At 38.8% G+C, this 12068-nt stretch overlaps 1 protein-coding gene across 1 annotated transcript in view; it reads right to left on the bottom strand.

The window, feature by feature from the left end:
* ARAP2 (ArfGAP with RhoGAP domain, ankyrin repeat and PH domain 2) overlaps positions 1–12068 on the bottom strand; it is a 703001-nt gene that overhangs the window by 566687 nt on the left and 124246 nt on the right. Inside the window, exons 8-9 of the mRNA XM_040419005.1 lie at positions 11081–11201; positions 7454–7626 (exon numbers count right to left, since the gene is read on the bottom strand). Of these exons, the coding sequence (XP_040274939.1) occupies positions 7454–7626; positions 11081–11201 (294 nt within the window). The remainder of the gene's footprint in view (positions 1–7453; positions 7627–11080; positions 11202–12068) is intronic.

The raw sequence follows: 12068 nt of genomic DNA, 5'->3' as shown, positions 1-12068 counted from the left end.
CGGTCCACAAATTGCGGAATGCATATTGCCGGATCCGCAAAACACTTACGGACGTGTGAATGGACCCTCATAGTAAAATTATTAGTTACGTTTTATCTTCATGTATATTCTAATGGATTGCCTTCCTTGTACAATGTTTTAATATACTCTATGTTAGAAAGTATATTATAGTGCATTTGTATTGTGCGGCAGTTGTGTGCGGTTCTGCTGCGATACGGTATATAAAGGGACAAGCATTATTGGAACAAATAATTTCTACTGGTGTGATATACCAGTCCCCCCCCAAAATAACTGATTGAAGCGGGGTGTTATATACCAATATACTTTCTTTATAGTGCACTTGGGTACTGTATAGTGCATTTGCGCATGCGCGTACGTGAAAATTATATTGCCAATATTTTGCATTGAAAAATATAATGAATGGAGATCGCAAATTCAAATAATACATCTGGTATGTCACTGTCCATGTTGTGGGACTATTTGTGCACTTCTAGTAATTATTTCTTGGCTGCAAATATGAGCTTAAGGGTTTTCAGGTTCGCCTGCCATTAAAATAAATGAGACCCGCCGCGAAATTGCGGTTTGCGAACATTTGATCGTGTTTGCGCGATCGCGTTCGCGAACCGTCCCAGCAGATGTTCGTCCATCACTATAGTAGAATACAGTTACTGCGCCGGGCCTCGCTGCCATTACAAAACAAGATGCTGGCCCCAGTCCCTCCTCCCTCCCGCTGATACACACACCAACCTGTTGATTTTATACTTTTGTGAGTATAATAAAAAAGTGTTATTTAATGGAAAATTGATGGGTCTTCACTATGTGCTGCAAACTCTAAAATCCACAGAAGGGTTGTTGTTGATCAAGACTACTCCTTAGTGGAACTCGGATGTTCGGCTGCACTGGAAGAGATTGCTGCATCTTCCCATATACACTCGATACCTACAGCTTGTACCTGGCAGCGCGACCATCTATTTTTGATTAAATTGTTGTTTTGATGTGAATTGAGCCCACTTCATATGGAGGTCTGCGAAGCCATTGGAGATCTAAATAACGCAGTGGTGACTTTTTTGATTTTTAATTTGTTTTAATTTGTTTTTATATTGGTATTTATAGTGTATATAATTATCAATAAAATATAACAATGTCTATTTCTTATTATGTTTGTTCCTGTATTTTTGCCAGAGCATTAAACAGCAGATGTTGTTTTTGAATACGTCACTCATATATTTATGACGGTCCAAAAGCAGCAGGCTACTGTGAACAACACATATGAACAAATCGAACGCAGTAATTTACATTTCATAAAAACTGTTTGAGAAAATCTCAACAAAAATAACGCTATATGGAGTCACTTTTTCCTGAACTGGAGTTAATACAATTCAGTGTGATGTGTTCTTATTTTAACACTAGGTACGTTTTAGCACTGCAGTCATAATAAAGCTCTATAAATCACAATGGGAGTACTTCTAGCATGGATGTGTGTGCCAATATAAGAAGAGTATTAGCTCATCCCTTTGTGAATTTTCAGGGTTATAGCATGTAGCTAGATTTCTGTTTCTAAGACAAGACTGCCCTCCGCTGGTCATGACATCATGCTGCACCTTTAAAGCGGAATAACATAGTCCTGGGCACTGCTTCATATAACTTCAGATATATTTACAGGCAACCATGACAATGTCAATTAAATGGGGTAATTCAGGGTCATGGTATATTAGACTTTCAGATGGATGATTTTACAGTGTAAAAATCTGTCTATAGATATCAGTTTTCAAGAGTTTCCATTTATCAAACACCTGAGGATATTGCTAGTACCAGTAAAGTCTTTAAAATGTAACTTTTTGTGCAATGACTTACATAGAATATAGAGGACTACATAATAAAGATCAAAGTTGGCCTGCTATTAGGTTGCCGGGTTTACCCACCCAAAACTGATGGTGCTTGTTTCCTTCACCGCAACCTTTCCTTGACACTCCCGACCCTCTTGTTTTGTAATTATGCAAGGGAGTCCTGCACTGGTTCTCACCAACTAGTAGCAAACCTAGCCATATGACTAACCACTGCTAGACCACAATGTCTAATGTCCCCAGAGCAGTGGTGTAGGTGAACTGACACTGAAAAGCAGCACATTAATAAAAGACTCCTTAAACTTTCTAGATTTTGAGACTGTGCACTGTTAATATGAGACAAAACCACTCCCATTTATTAAAAGCAATGTCATTTTAGCCAAAGTCAAAGCTTGACAGTCAAGGCTCGTGGTACATTTATGACTGTATATTTCTTCTTTGATAAATCCGTCACAACATACATTGCTGCTGTTACCTTTCACCCTGGCTAAAATGATGTAATTTTCTCGATGCCAGGGTCTGTGTGAGACAGAAATGCAACAGGTCTTTTAATTTTAGCCTTTTTTTGCAACTTAAAAAAAAATAGTAACCACTTTTTTTTCAATTTTTGATCTGTCATAGGCTCCCACCGATCACTCTAATGACTTTCTATTGAGTTCGTCTATAGCAGGGATCCATCTTCTGTGAAACTACAACTACCATCATGCACACTTACTTGGCTGTTCTTGTAAACTCCCATAGAAATGAAAGGAGGATTCTGAGAGTTGTAGTTTCAGAACTGCTGGAGTGCCAGAGGTTGGTGATCCCTGGTCTACAGTCGCTCAGAAGCTGTGATTGGCTGAGAACTTCTAGCGCTCAGTGGGGGTCTTAGAGCTAGGACCCTTGCCCATCAACATTTCAGATATGACATATCAATTTTTTTTTAAAAGTGTAGTTACTCTTTAAAGTTGCATTTCATAAATGTATCCAAATTCTAGCCAAGCAGCAATTCATGCAAACATATATATTCTGATAGAGAAGAGGACCTAGTAGGTAGTATGGCAAAGACAACAAAACTAACTCTTCTAACCTTATCTTCCATAGTCAAACTCTCACCCCACTAAACAAATAGTCACGGCATGATGGTCCCATTGTTGTATCATAGTCAGTTTGTTGTGGTTGTGTAAAATAACTTGCAATCCAGACCAACCTATGACAGATGAACAGCTGTATAGATTAATGGTTTACTCCTATGTCATTCATTCCCATTGGTGTACTGCAGAGGTCAGGGGTACAGTGAGCAAAGCTGTTTTCATAGCTCCCAAGTTATGGAAACAAACTATTGTCAGTGAAAGTGTATATACACCCCCTTCCCCAACACACACACAATAAATACCAAGAGTAGCAAAACAATAAAGTAAGGGTCAATTTCCCTAATAAGAGCAGTAAAACAGTACATGTTATGCTCCACTGATGTTGGGACATGGTCCAGGCAGGGCAGGTTCAAGTCCTCTCCAATTATCAGGAATAAATGCCAAACTACAATGTAGGGTAGACAAAATAACAGTTCGATGGCATCAGCTCCCCATCCTGATTTTTAGCAAGACAAGAGCAAGGATTTAGTACAAAGCAGGCTGAAACCCAATTTGAGGTTTTGCCCAGTCCACAAATTCTTACCAGAGAAGCCGAAACAGGCAAAACTTGGGGTTGGGTGGAATTACAGGATGCAAAGTGGAGTTGTTATATGATTCTATGCACTTTTATCTTACTCATTTGTATAAATATATTTATTTTATTGAACCTTTTATGTGCTTTAAGGTTATTGTCTTGCTAAAAACCAGGGACAGACAGCTGATGCCATTGGACTGGAGCTATCTTGCCCGCTCTATTTCTGTTGACATTTATTCCAAGCTTGCGTGGTTCATGTCCTAATACTGGTGGAGTGCAAAAAGTATGGTTTTAAGGTTACGGGAAAAAAAAATAGTCATTGTGCTGCACTGTTTCCACAGTTCCCATTCGCTACTGTGGACGTTACAGAAGAAGAGTAGCAAAGCTCACTTAGCTGCTTCCAAAACCCCATGGTGAGATGAATGACTGAGATGGGAATAAACCCTTTGAGAAAAAAGATAATTGAGAACTGTTGATGTACTAGTCCCTATGTTAAAGATGGACGAAGGGCACTCTTCATGGGGAAGCCATGCAAATCTATATATTAACATCTAATATACATAAAAAATTATTTTTGTTGTCTGGTGTCTGTTTTTTATACACGGCCAAATGACTGGACCAATCTGCACCAAATTCGACACATAGGTAAATCGGGTGCTGCCACATCATGGACCTTTCTCCTTATCACATCACTTGATCCGTATTAGCCAACAGAAGCTATATGTACTTTATTCATAGCCTCACTGACATACACACAGTTTAGTCGAGATTTCCTTAACAATCCAGCCATTTTTCTTTGCTCGCCGTATTACACACAATGAATAGACTGTACCTACAGTGGATTTGAGCATTCCCATAAACTGCAACTTTTTCTGACCAGTCATGCTTCCAAAAAGTAACCCTGCACTAGGACATAATACTCCTGCAGTAAGGTGCATGAATGCTGACTGGACTGATGAAACCTCTCAGCATACCAAAGCATGTCTCCAGGCTGATAAGCTGCATCACAGCCAACACACGAGCTGCTGAAACTCTGTAGCAGACTGATTGGCTGAATGGAGAAACAATGTGCATAGGTAGAGCACTTAAATGAAGTTATGCCATGATGATGTAAAAAATGAAAATCAGACATCATATATTACATAACAATCTCTTTCTAACAAAGCTAGAACCAGCCCTGTACCTCACATGGATCCAGAGATCTCCCCATGTTCTACTAGATTTACTTCAGGCTGGCAGCTCAGGGCTCGTGTCCTTTCTTGGGAGAATGACCGGGAATGTGCTGCTCTGGCAGAAAGGTCAGAATAACTGATCTACCTGTTCCACCAGAAGACCTCACAACTTTGCTTGTTGTTTCTCCCTGCACTCTGCCAGGTTTCTGAAACATTTCCAGGTCTACAACAGTGCCTTCCAGATGTCATTGGATGTGGAAAATGTTTGCTGTAGCCAGTATATCTACCAACCTTCAAGATCCAAGGGCAAGTCTACCACACAATCAGATCTTTGTTGGCATCATTCAATAAGGACAATATGGAGGCATCACCTTTATGCCTTCTGTTTTTTAAAAAATTTTATGGGTGACAGCACTGCAGTAAATGCCTGTCATAGAAACAACCCTTTCACTAAGCCATACATTGTCTACTTGTTGAAAAACATGTTGCACCAGAACAATGCATACATACAATTGTTCAGGGCTGTCATAACCATGGTTAGGGACAATTGTGCTCATTGGGATATTGTCCTGCACAAGAGAGACAAAGTGGTGCAAAGGATAAACAAATTTCACCGGTCCTACAATGCCCTGCAGTATCCATTGGTGTTCCTGAAAGGCCAGGATATCTAACTAGCGTTGGGCAAATCAAATTCCATGGAGGCAAAATTTGTTTCAGCCAAAGTTGCGCGAGACTTCAGTGAATGAATTCGGTAATCACTACTGCATCATTAAAAACAAACCCAACTTTGAATTCCAAATTGTAAAAGTTTTTTAAGATGCAGAAATGAATATCGAATTCACTCACCAAAGTCTTGCGCGACTTCGGTTGAAAAGAACGGAGTCAAAACAAAGACAGATCTCCATACAGCATTTAAACAAAGGGGCATTTATTAATCTGAAATATGCCTAAATTAGCTATCTGTGTCTTCGCCCTGCTTACACCAGGTCTAAAATTGTGGGCGCAGCGTAGGCAGAGAAGGGGACGGGATGGCAGACTCGTCTCATTCATCATTTTCTACACCAGTTTTAGGCGTAGAAAATGGTCTAAGTGTGAGATAGCTCGGAAGCGGTCTCACATTTAGAACTGGGGCTGGATATGCCAAAGTTATGGAGAGGCTTCATAACTTTGGCGGATCCACCGCCAGCTATGGGTCTTTTTTAAGACCAGTGTCTAAAACGCCAGTCTTATTAAAGTGTTTGAATGAATGATCCAAAGCTCGATTCGCTCAAGCCTAGCTATAACTTTTACATTCCTGAGATAATAAATGGGGTATGGATTTCTATGTCTCCATGATAATGGTTCACAGCATTGATCCTGGCCTTTGGTGACTTGTGTGACCAAGTATTGGTCAACGTTTATCCTAACACTGAATCAGAAAGTCTAGCTTATATTGCAACACATCAGGCAAAACTGCATGTAATGGAATACATCAACCTGTTGGATGCAATTTGTACTGACAGGAGACCTGACATTGTTGATCTAGCACAAAGCCAGTCCCTAAGAAATTGCTGGTGTCAAGTGGGAACAACCATGATTCTCTCAAAGACAGCTGTATGTTGCCTTCTCTAGAGTTGGCTCAGGCAGAAACCTTTACATACTTGCACTGGAGAACAAGACAGCAAATAAAGTCTACCCAATAGTGCTGTCTTAGATTTCAAAATGAATTTTGTGTGCCTTTTCGTTATTAGTGTTTGACAATTATCAAAATAGTTGAATAGTTAAAGTGGTTTTCCTAGTGTTTTATACTAATGACTTATCCTTTAAATAGGTTATCAGTATATGATTGGTGGGGTCCAAAACCTGAGACCTCCGCCGATCAGCTGTTTGAGTAGACACAGGCAGACCCAGTAGCACCGTGGCCTTCTTTCTGCTCACCAAGCACAGTGCCATACATTGTATAGTGGCTGTGCTTGGTATAGTAGCTCAGCCCCATTCACTTAAAAGGGGCTGAGCTGTGCCTAGGTTATGTTACTGATGAATGTGATGTCACATGGCCTAGGAAAAGTCGATCAGATACTGATTACCTATTCAGAGGACATGTCATCAGTAAAAAAAAACTCTCGGGAAACCCCTTTAAATAGTTGAATTGTTTAATGCTTTAATGTTTTCTGTATGAATAAATATATAATCTTTTAGAATACAAATTTTGGTATTTTGCTGTAAAAGTTTTACTTTAATGGATATGCTGGCTTTATATTAGTAGCAAACAAAGTTTTTAACCACACGGTCTATGTAGTAGCCAGGTGACCTAGAGACCTAGAGAATATTTATAAGGAAGGCATCTCACCTACCGTACATATGTTAAAAATGCATTATACATCAGGGACAACCTTTATGTACCGGCCAACTAACCATCTATATTAAACATCCACTTTTCAGCAGGGACAGTCTGTATGGAGGACTCCAGTGACTTAGAAATCCCTGTTAAATATCCTGTATACTGTAGATTAGGGAAAGTCTAGATATGTACTGTTCATAATCAAGAGGGAATCTGGGTATCCAGGAAGTCGGCTGATATACAACCTCATATGTAATACATGCATAATAGACTAGTGACAATTTGTATGATAAATTAAAGTGCAAACATGAAGAATTGATGGTTTCTTAATCAAACTCATGGACCTGTCAATGCAAAAACAGCAGAGCTATACAGTGCCAAAATGATCCAGTGTGGAGTTCAGCTTTAAATTTAGTTTCTAAGAATCTTCTGGCAGCTTGTGAATATAAATGCATTACTTTTACATGTACCTGTTTGCTTTTGCTGAGCCATAATTTTCTTCCATTTACTACAGTAAATATTTTCGTTTTATATCCCTTTAATTCAAGGTATCCACTTTTATCACAGGTGCTGAGCACGGGATTCCTCTCCGCTTGATTTCTTAATGCCTCTTGTAATGTTCTTATCCAGGCGTTTCTGTCTCCTAAGGGGACAAATCCATTATTAATTACTGATTTAAGATAACTCACTGGGTCTACCTGTGGTCCTATGGAAAAGCACAGATATACCATGATGCATGGATTGTGCCAGGTGAGAAATTCAGCACTGCTACATTTCTTTTTGTCAGCTCTTTGTTCTGATTATCAGTATTGTCAGTAGAAAGGTGACCTTTCTTTAATTAGAATAATAATAACTACAGACAAGGAATGTAAACTGTAATGATATATTATATGGGACTTAGTGGCCTTTGGAAAATATTTTATTGTGTCTACACAAACCAAGGATTTCTGCTGAAATGGTAAATGGCATAATAATTTAGAATAGGGCCAAGGAAGCAAATACAGTAAAAAAGAGATCATATTCTAGCTGTGTCATAGATCTAAGTAACATGTAAATGTTTGCACCAACAGGGTCTATTGCTATAAAATATATATTATTGGTTATGACTCCATGTGTAATGTACCTAGGAGACCTGCAGCAGCATATCATTTTTCATTCATGAAGACACGAGAGATGCAATAGATGGGAAATGGATTTTGTTTTTCATGCATCCATAGTGTGTTTGCATGAGTAATACAATTTCCAAGAGCGGCAATGTAATCATCTCCAGCCGGATTCTCAATTTTTCACTTATTTATGTATTTACACATTGGAGACCCAGAAATAGTAGCTGAGGTCCAGGACAAACAGATTCTACACTGGAAAATAAGTGACAGCAACAAAATAACCCAGACTATTAGATGACTGCGGAAAGGTTATGTATTATAAACACAATTTATAGGGGTTGTTCCATAAAGAAAACTTAGGGGACAAGGGTCTTTTAGATGGGAGTCTGATTGCTGTGGCCCCCACCTATCACAGGAACGTATGCCTGTGCTCCCCCGCTTGCATGAAGCAGCCATCATGCATGCACACTGCCCCTCCATTCAACTCTGACGGGCTTCAAGAGATAGACAAGCACTTGTACTTGGCCTCTTTGGCAATCCCGTAGGGTTGAATGGAGCAGTAGGCATGCATTCAAAAGGGGAGCATGAGCCTCTGTTCTTGTGATTGGTAGGGGACCCAATGATTGGATCTCCATCAATCAAACATATATATCCCCTATCTGATGGATAGTTGTCTTAATTAGTGTTGAGCGAATTTGTGTTTTAAGTTCGACGTCTAAAGTTCGGGTTCGGGTTATTCGCGTTATGGATTCCGCTACCACGGACCATAATGGAATTTAGAATCCATAACGCGATTTTTCGATAACCCGAACCTGAACATTTAGATGCCGAATTTAAAAAAAAGTTCGCTCAACACTAGTCTTAATGAGAAAACCCCTTTAAAGTATTACTCTGCCTAAAATTTGCATTCTTAATGCTAAATTGTCAAAGGGTTTGTCCAGACTTAAGTGAATAAATTATTATTAAAATCAACAAAAAATGTTTTTTTATTATATAGAGATCTGTATCTTTCTTTCAAAATTCTTTTTATTGATTACATATGTCAAAAGTGGTCTAGCGTGACATAAGAGCAAGGACAATAAGCAATCACCATTTACATAAAAGTATGGTAACATCTGAACATTGTAAAATAAATCAGCTTGCATTGTTGTACAATATATGGTTATACATAACATTGCTTGACAACAATTGTGATAGAATTGTCAGTATAGCATTGATGGTTCTACTGAATGAGGGAATCCTCACTTTATCTAGACCATAGTTAAATACAGCTTATGTTAAGAAGAATTGGGAATAGTTGTTAGGGAAGAGAGGGAACAAAAAAGGGTGGGAGAAAGGGAAGGGAGAACTGAGGAAAGGTGGGGTAGGGGAGGAGGGTTATATGTGGGGGTGGGTAATAACAAAAGTTCCTCTAGACTATCCAGTAATGGAGGTTCAGTGCTTTGGATAAACCCAAGCAGTCTATATCAGCCCACAAGATTTATGACTCTGAAATTTGACTTCCCGGATTCATGACTTCTTGAATTTATGAATTTATGACTCAGAGACTTCATATCGGCTTCACCTAACCTTCTAGTATTCCCGTTATTGCCAGGGACTAAAGGAAGGAGTTTGATTCAAAACTACAGGTTGGCTATGTAATTGAAGAATACCTGGTTATGCCTTTGTTTTCCACGGCGTCCAAATCTTTTCAAACTTAGAATGGTTATTAAGTTCCCAATGGGAGAGTTCCTCCAGTCTGGCTATATCATTGACTTTGGCAGACCATTGAGATCTAGAGGGTATATCACCTGACTTCCATTTTGTAGCAATGAGTAATCTACCAGATGCCAGAAGAATTCTTGTCAAGCTTTTTTCCATATTGGACAGGGAAGGAGGCAAAAGAGAGAGTAGGGCTATTTCTGGAAGACAGGGGAGTTTGCTATCTGATAATCTTAGAATCTTCCTAATCTGGAAAAAGATATCATCCCAAAAGCCTGTTATTTTAGGACAAGACCCCCAAATATGGAGGAAGTCTCCCACGTGTGTGATGCATCGCCAGCATTTATTAGAAGTGAGGGAGTATATTTTACTCAGTTTGTGTGGTGTCATGTACCATCTAGTGAGGAGTTTGTAAGCATACAAGAGATCTGTATCTTTCTAATAAAATGTGTGTTGGTTCATCACCATCAGTGTTTTCTGACAGTGATTGGAAACATTTATCGGTTTCATATGCTTCCAATTTGCAACACATAATAAATTTTTTCATGCTTACTCCCTAAGATAGTATTAGAGGGAACATGTCATCCGATTTATGTTGCCTGAACCACAAGCAGCATGGGATCCTGACAGGGGGCCTGAGAAGAGATGAACCAGGTACAGGGAGAAAAGTCCAGGCATAAGAAGAAAAGTCCACTGCAAGGCTTCTTTCCATCATGTTCGGCTTCATTAATAGATCTGTTTGTCTCTGTATATTGGGAGATACCTTTCAATCAAGCCATGCAACACGGGGAGAAGTCTCAAAGTAGACTGTTCTCCACATGCCTGGACTTTTCTCCTTATGCCTAGTTCATTTTAAGACCATAGGGGGTTTTTTTGCTTTTTTTTTTAGGCTTACTTGGTCAAAAATTTGTGACTTTTTGGGGATTTTACACCACTTGCCGCACAAATGTCACAATCCCACTCCAGTAGTGGATGGTATAAGAACTGAAGCAACATCTCTAGACATATTTAAAGATGCACCAAACGTATTAAACAACGTGCAACATTTCATAAATTTATCAAAAATAATAATTATGCATAGGCAAAACTGACTCACTATAAAGTCCCATCACATTGTTTAGGTCTATTCATGTGCCCTAGGGGGGTAGCCTTAATGACCTTCACTCACTATTTAACAGAGCACACTAACCGGTGGATCCTAAGAGAAAATGTAGCCAAACAGGTCTACAGTACATGCATCAAGTTGGCCTTCTACAGATAAAGATATTGGCAATAGGATGGACTCCATACCTTCCTTTTCTGCTCGAAAGACTAATGTCTTTTGCGACATCACAACTTCAAATTTATTGTCACCAAGCTTTTGAGTTTTCAATACGGCAGACAGTAAAATCTTCCCTCTTGAGAACATATCCTGAAATTAAAGAAATTAGAATAATTCACTAAAAGGAATTATTTCCCTCTCTACACCAGCACAGTAATATAATAAACAAAAGGTTGAATTAGGAAAGGTAAAATCAGACATCCATTTTTTTTAATGTCTATATGTAGGATCCAAAGAGGTGACTTGTCTTTCTGTCTGAAGATACAGAATAATGGAATGAACCAGCACCAGCAGGAAGGATCACTTCATAATTTGCACCTCCTCTTATTGATGTAAGGCTCACCCTGTTACTGTAGCAGTTAATGTTGTTTTTACACTTCTATTCTAAAATAAATTACCTAATTCTGAAAACTAGCACTTGTGAATTATTGGCAGAAGATAGATCTTCAGTAAATAATTGAAATTAATTAATAGCTATGATATTATGATATAACCCGTTTATACATGTAAAAACCGTATAAAGAATATTTAATAAATAAAATCCGTACAACAATAATGTCATGTCCATCTTTGTCTAAAATATGTACCGTACTTTAAAAATACTAATAATAATACTAATAATAATGATAATAAAAATACTCCTGGAGCATTAAATGCCCTATTCAATCCCTCACAGGGTTATGAGTGAACTGCACCATATTGGGGTACAGTAGTGCATAATTTTGTTGGCGGGGGGGACAAAAAATATACCCTAAACCTATTTCAGTTCTTCCCGCCATGCACCCAAACTAGGGAACCTTATGCAGGACCCCAGTTTGCCCTGGTTTGTCCTACTAGTTTGTTTTGTAAAACTAATTGAACACAATTGTTTATGGAAACCTTTCCCATCTGTCTGTAATAGGTTAGATATTCCACTGACGCAGAGTCGGACTGGGGTGCCTAGGGCCCACCATTAAC

The sequence above is a fragment of the Bufo bufo genome, chromosome 2, assembly GCF_905171765.1.
Source record: "Bufo bufo chromosome 2, aBufBuf1.1, whole genome shotgun sequence".
In the NCBI taxonomy this organism is placed as follows: Eukaryota; Metazoa; Chordata; class Amphibia; order Anura; family Bufonidae; genus Bufo; species Bufo bufo.
The sequence above is the reverse complement of the archived record's forward strand: the minus strand, read 5'-3'. Positions and strand labels throughout refer to the sequence as shown.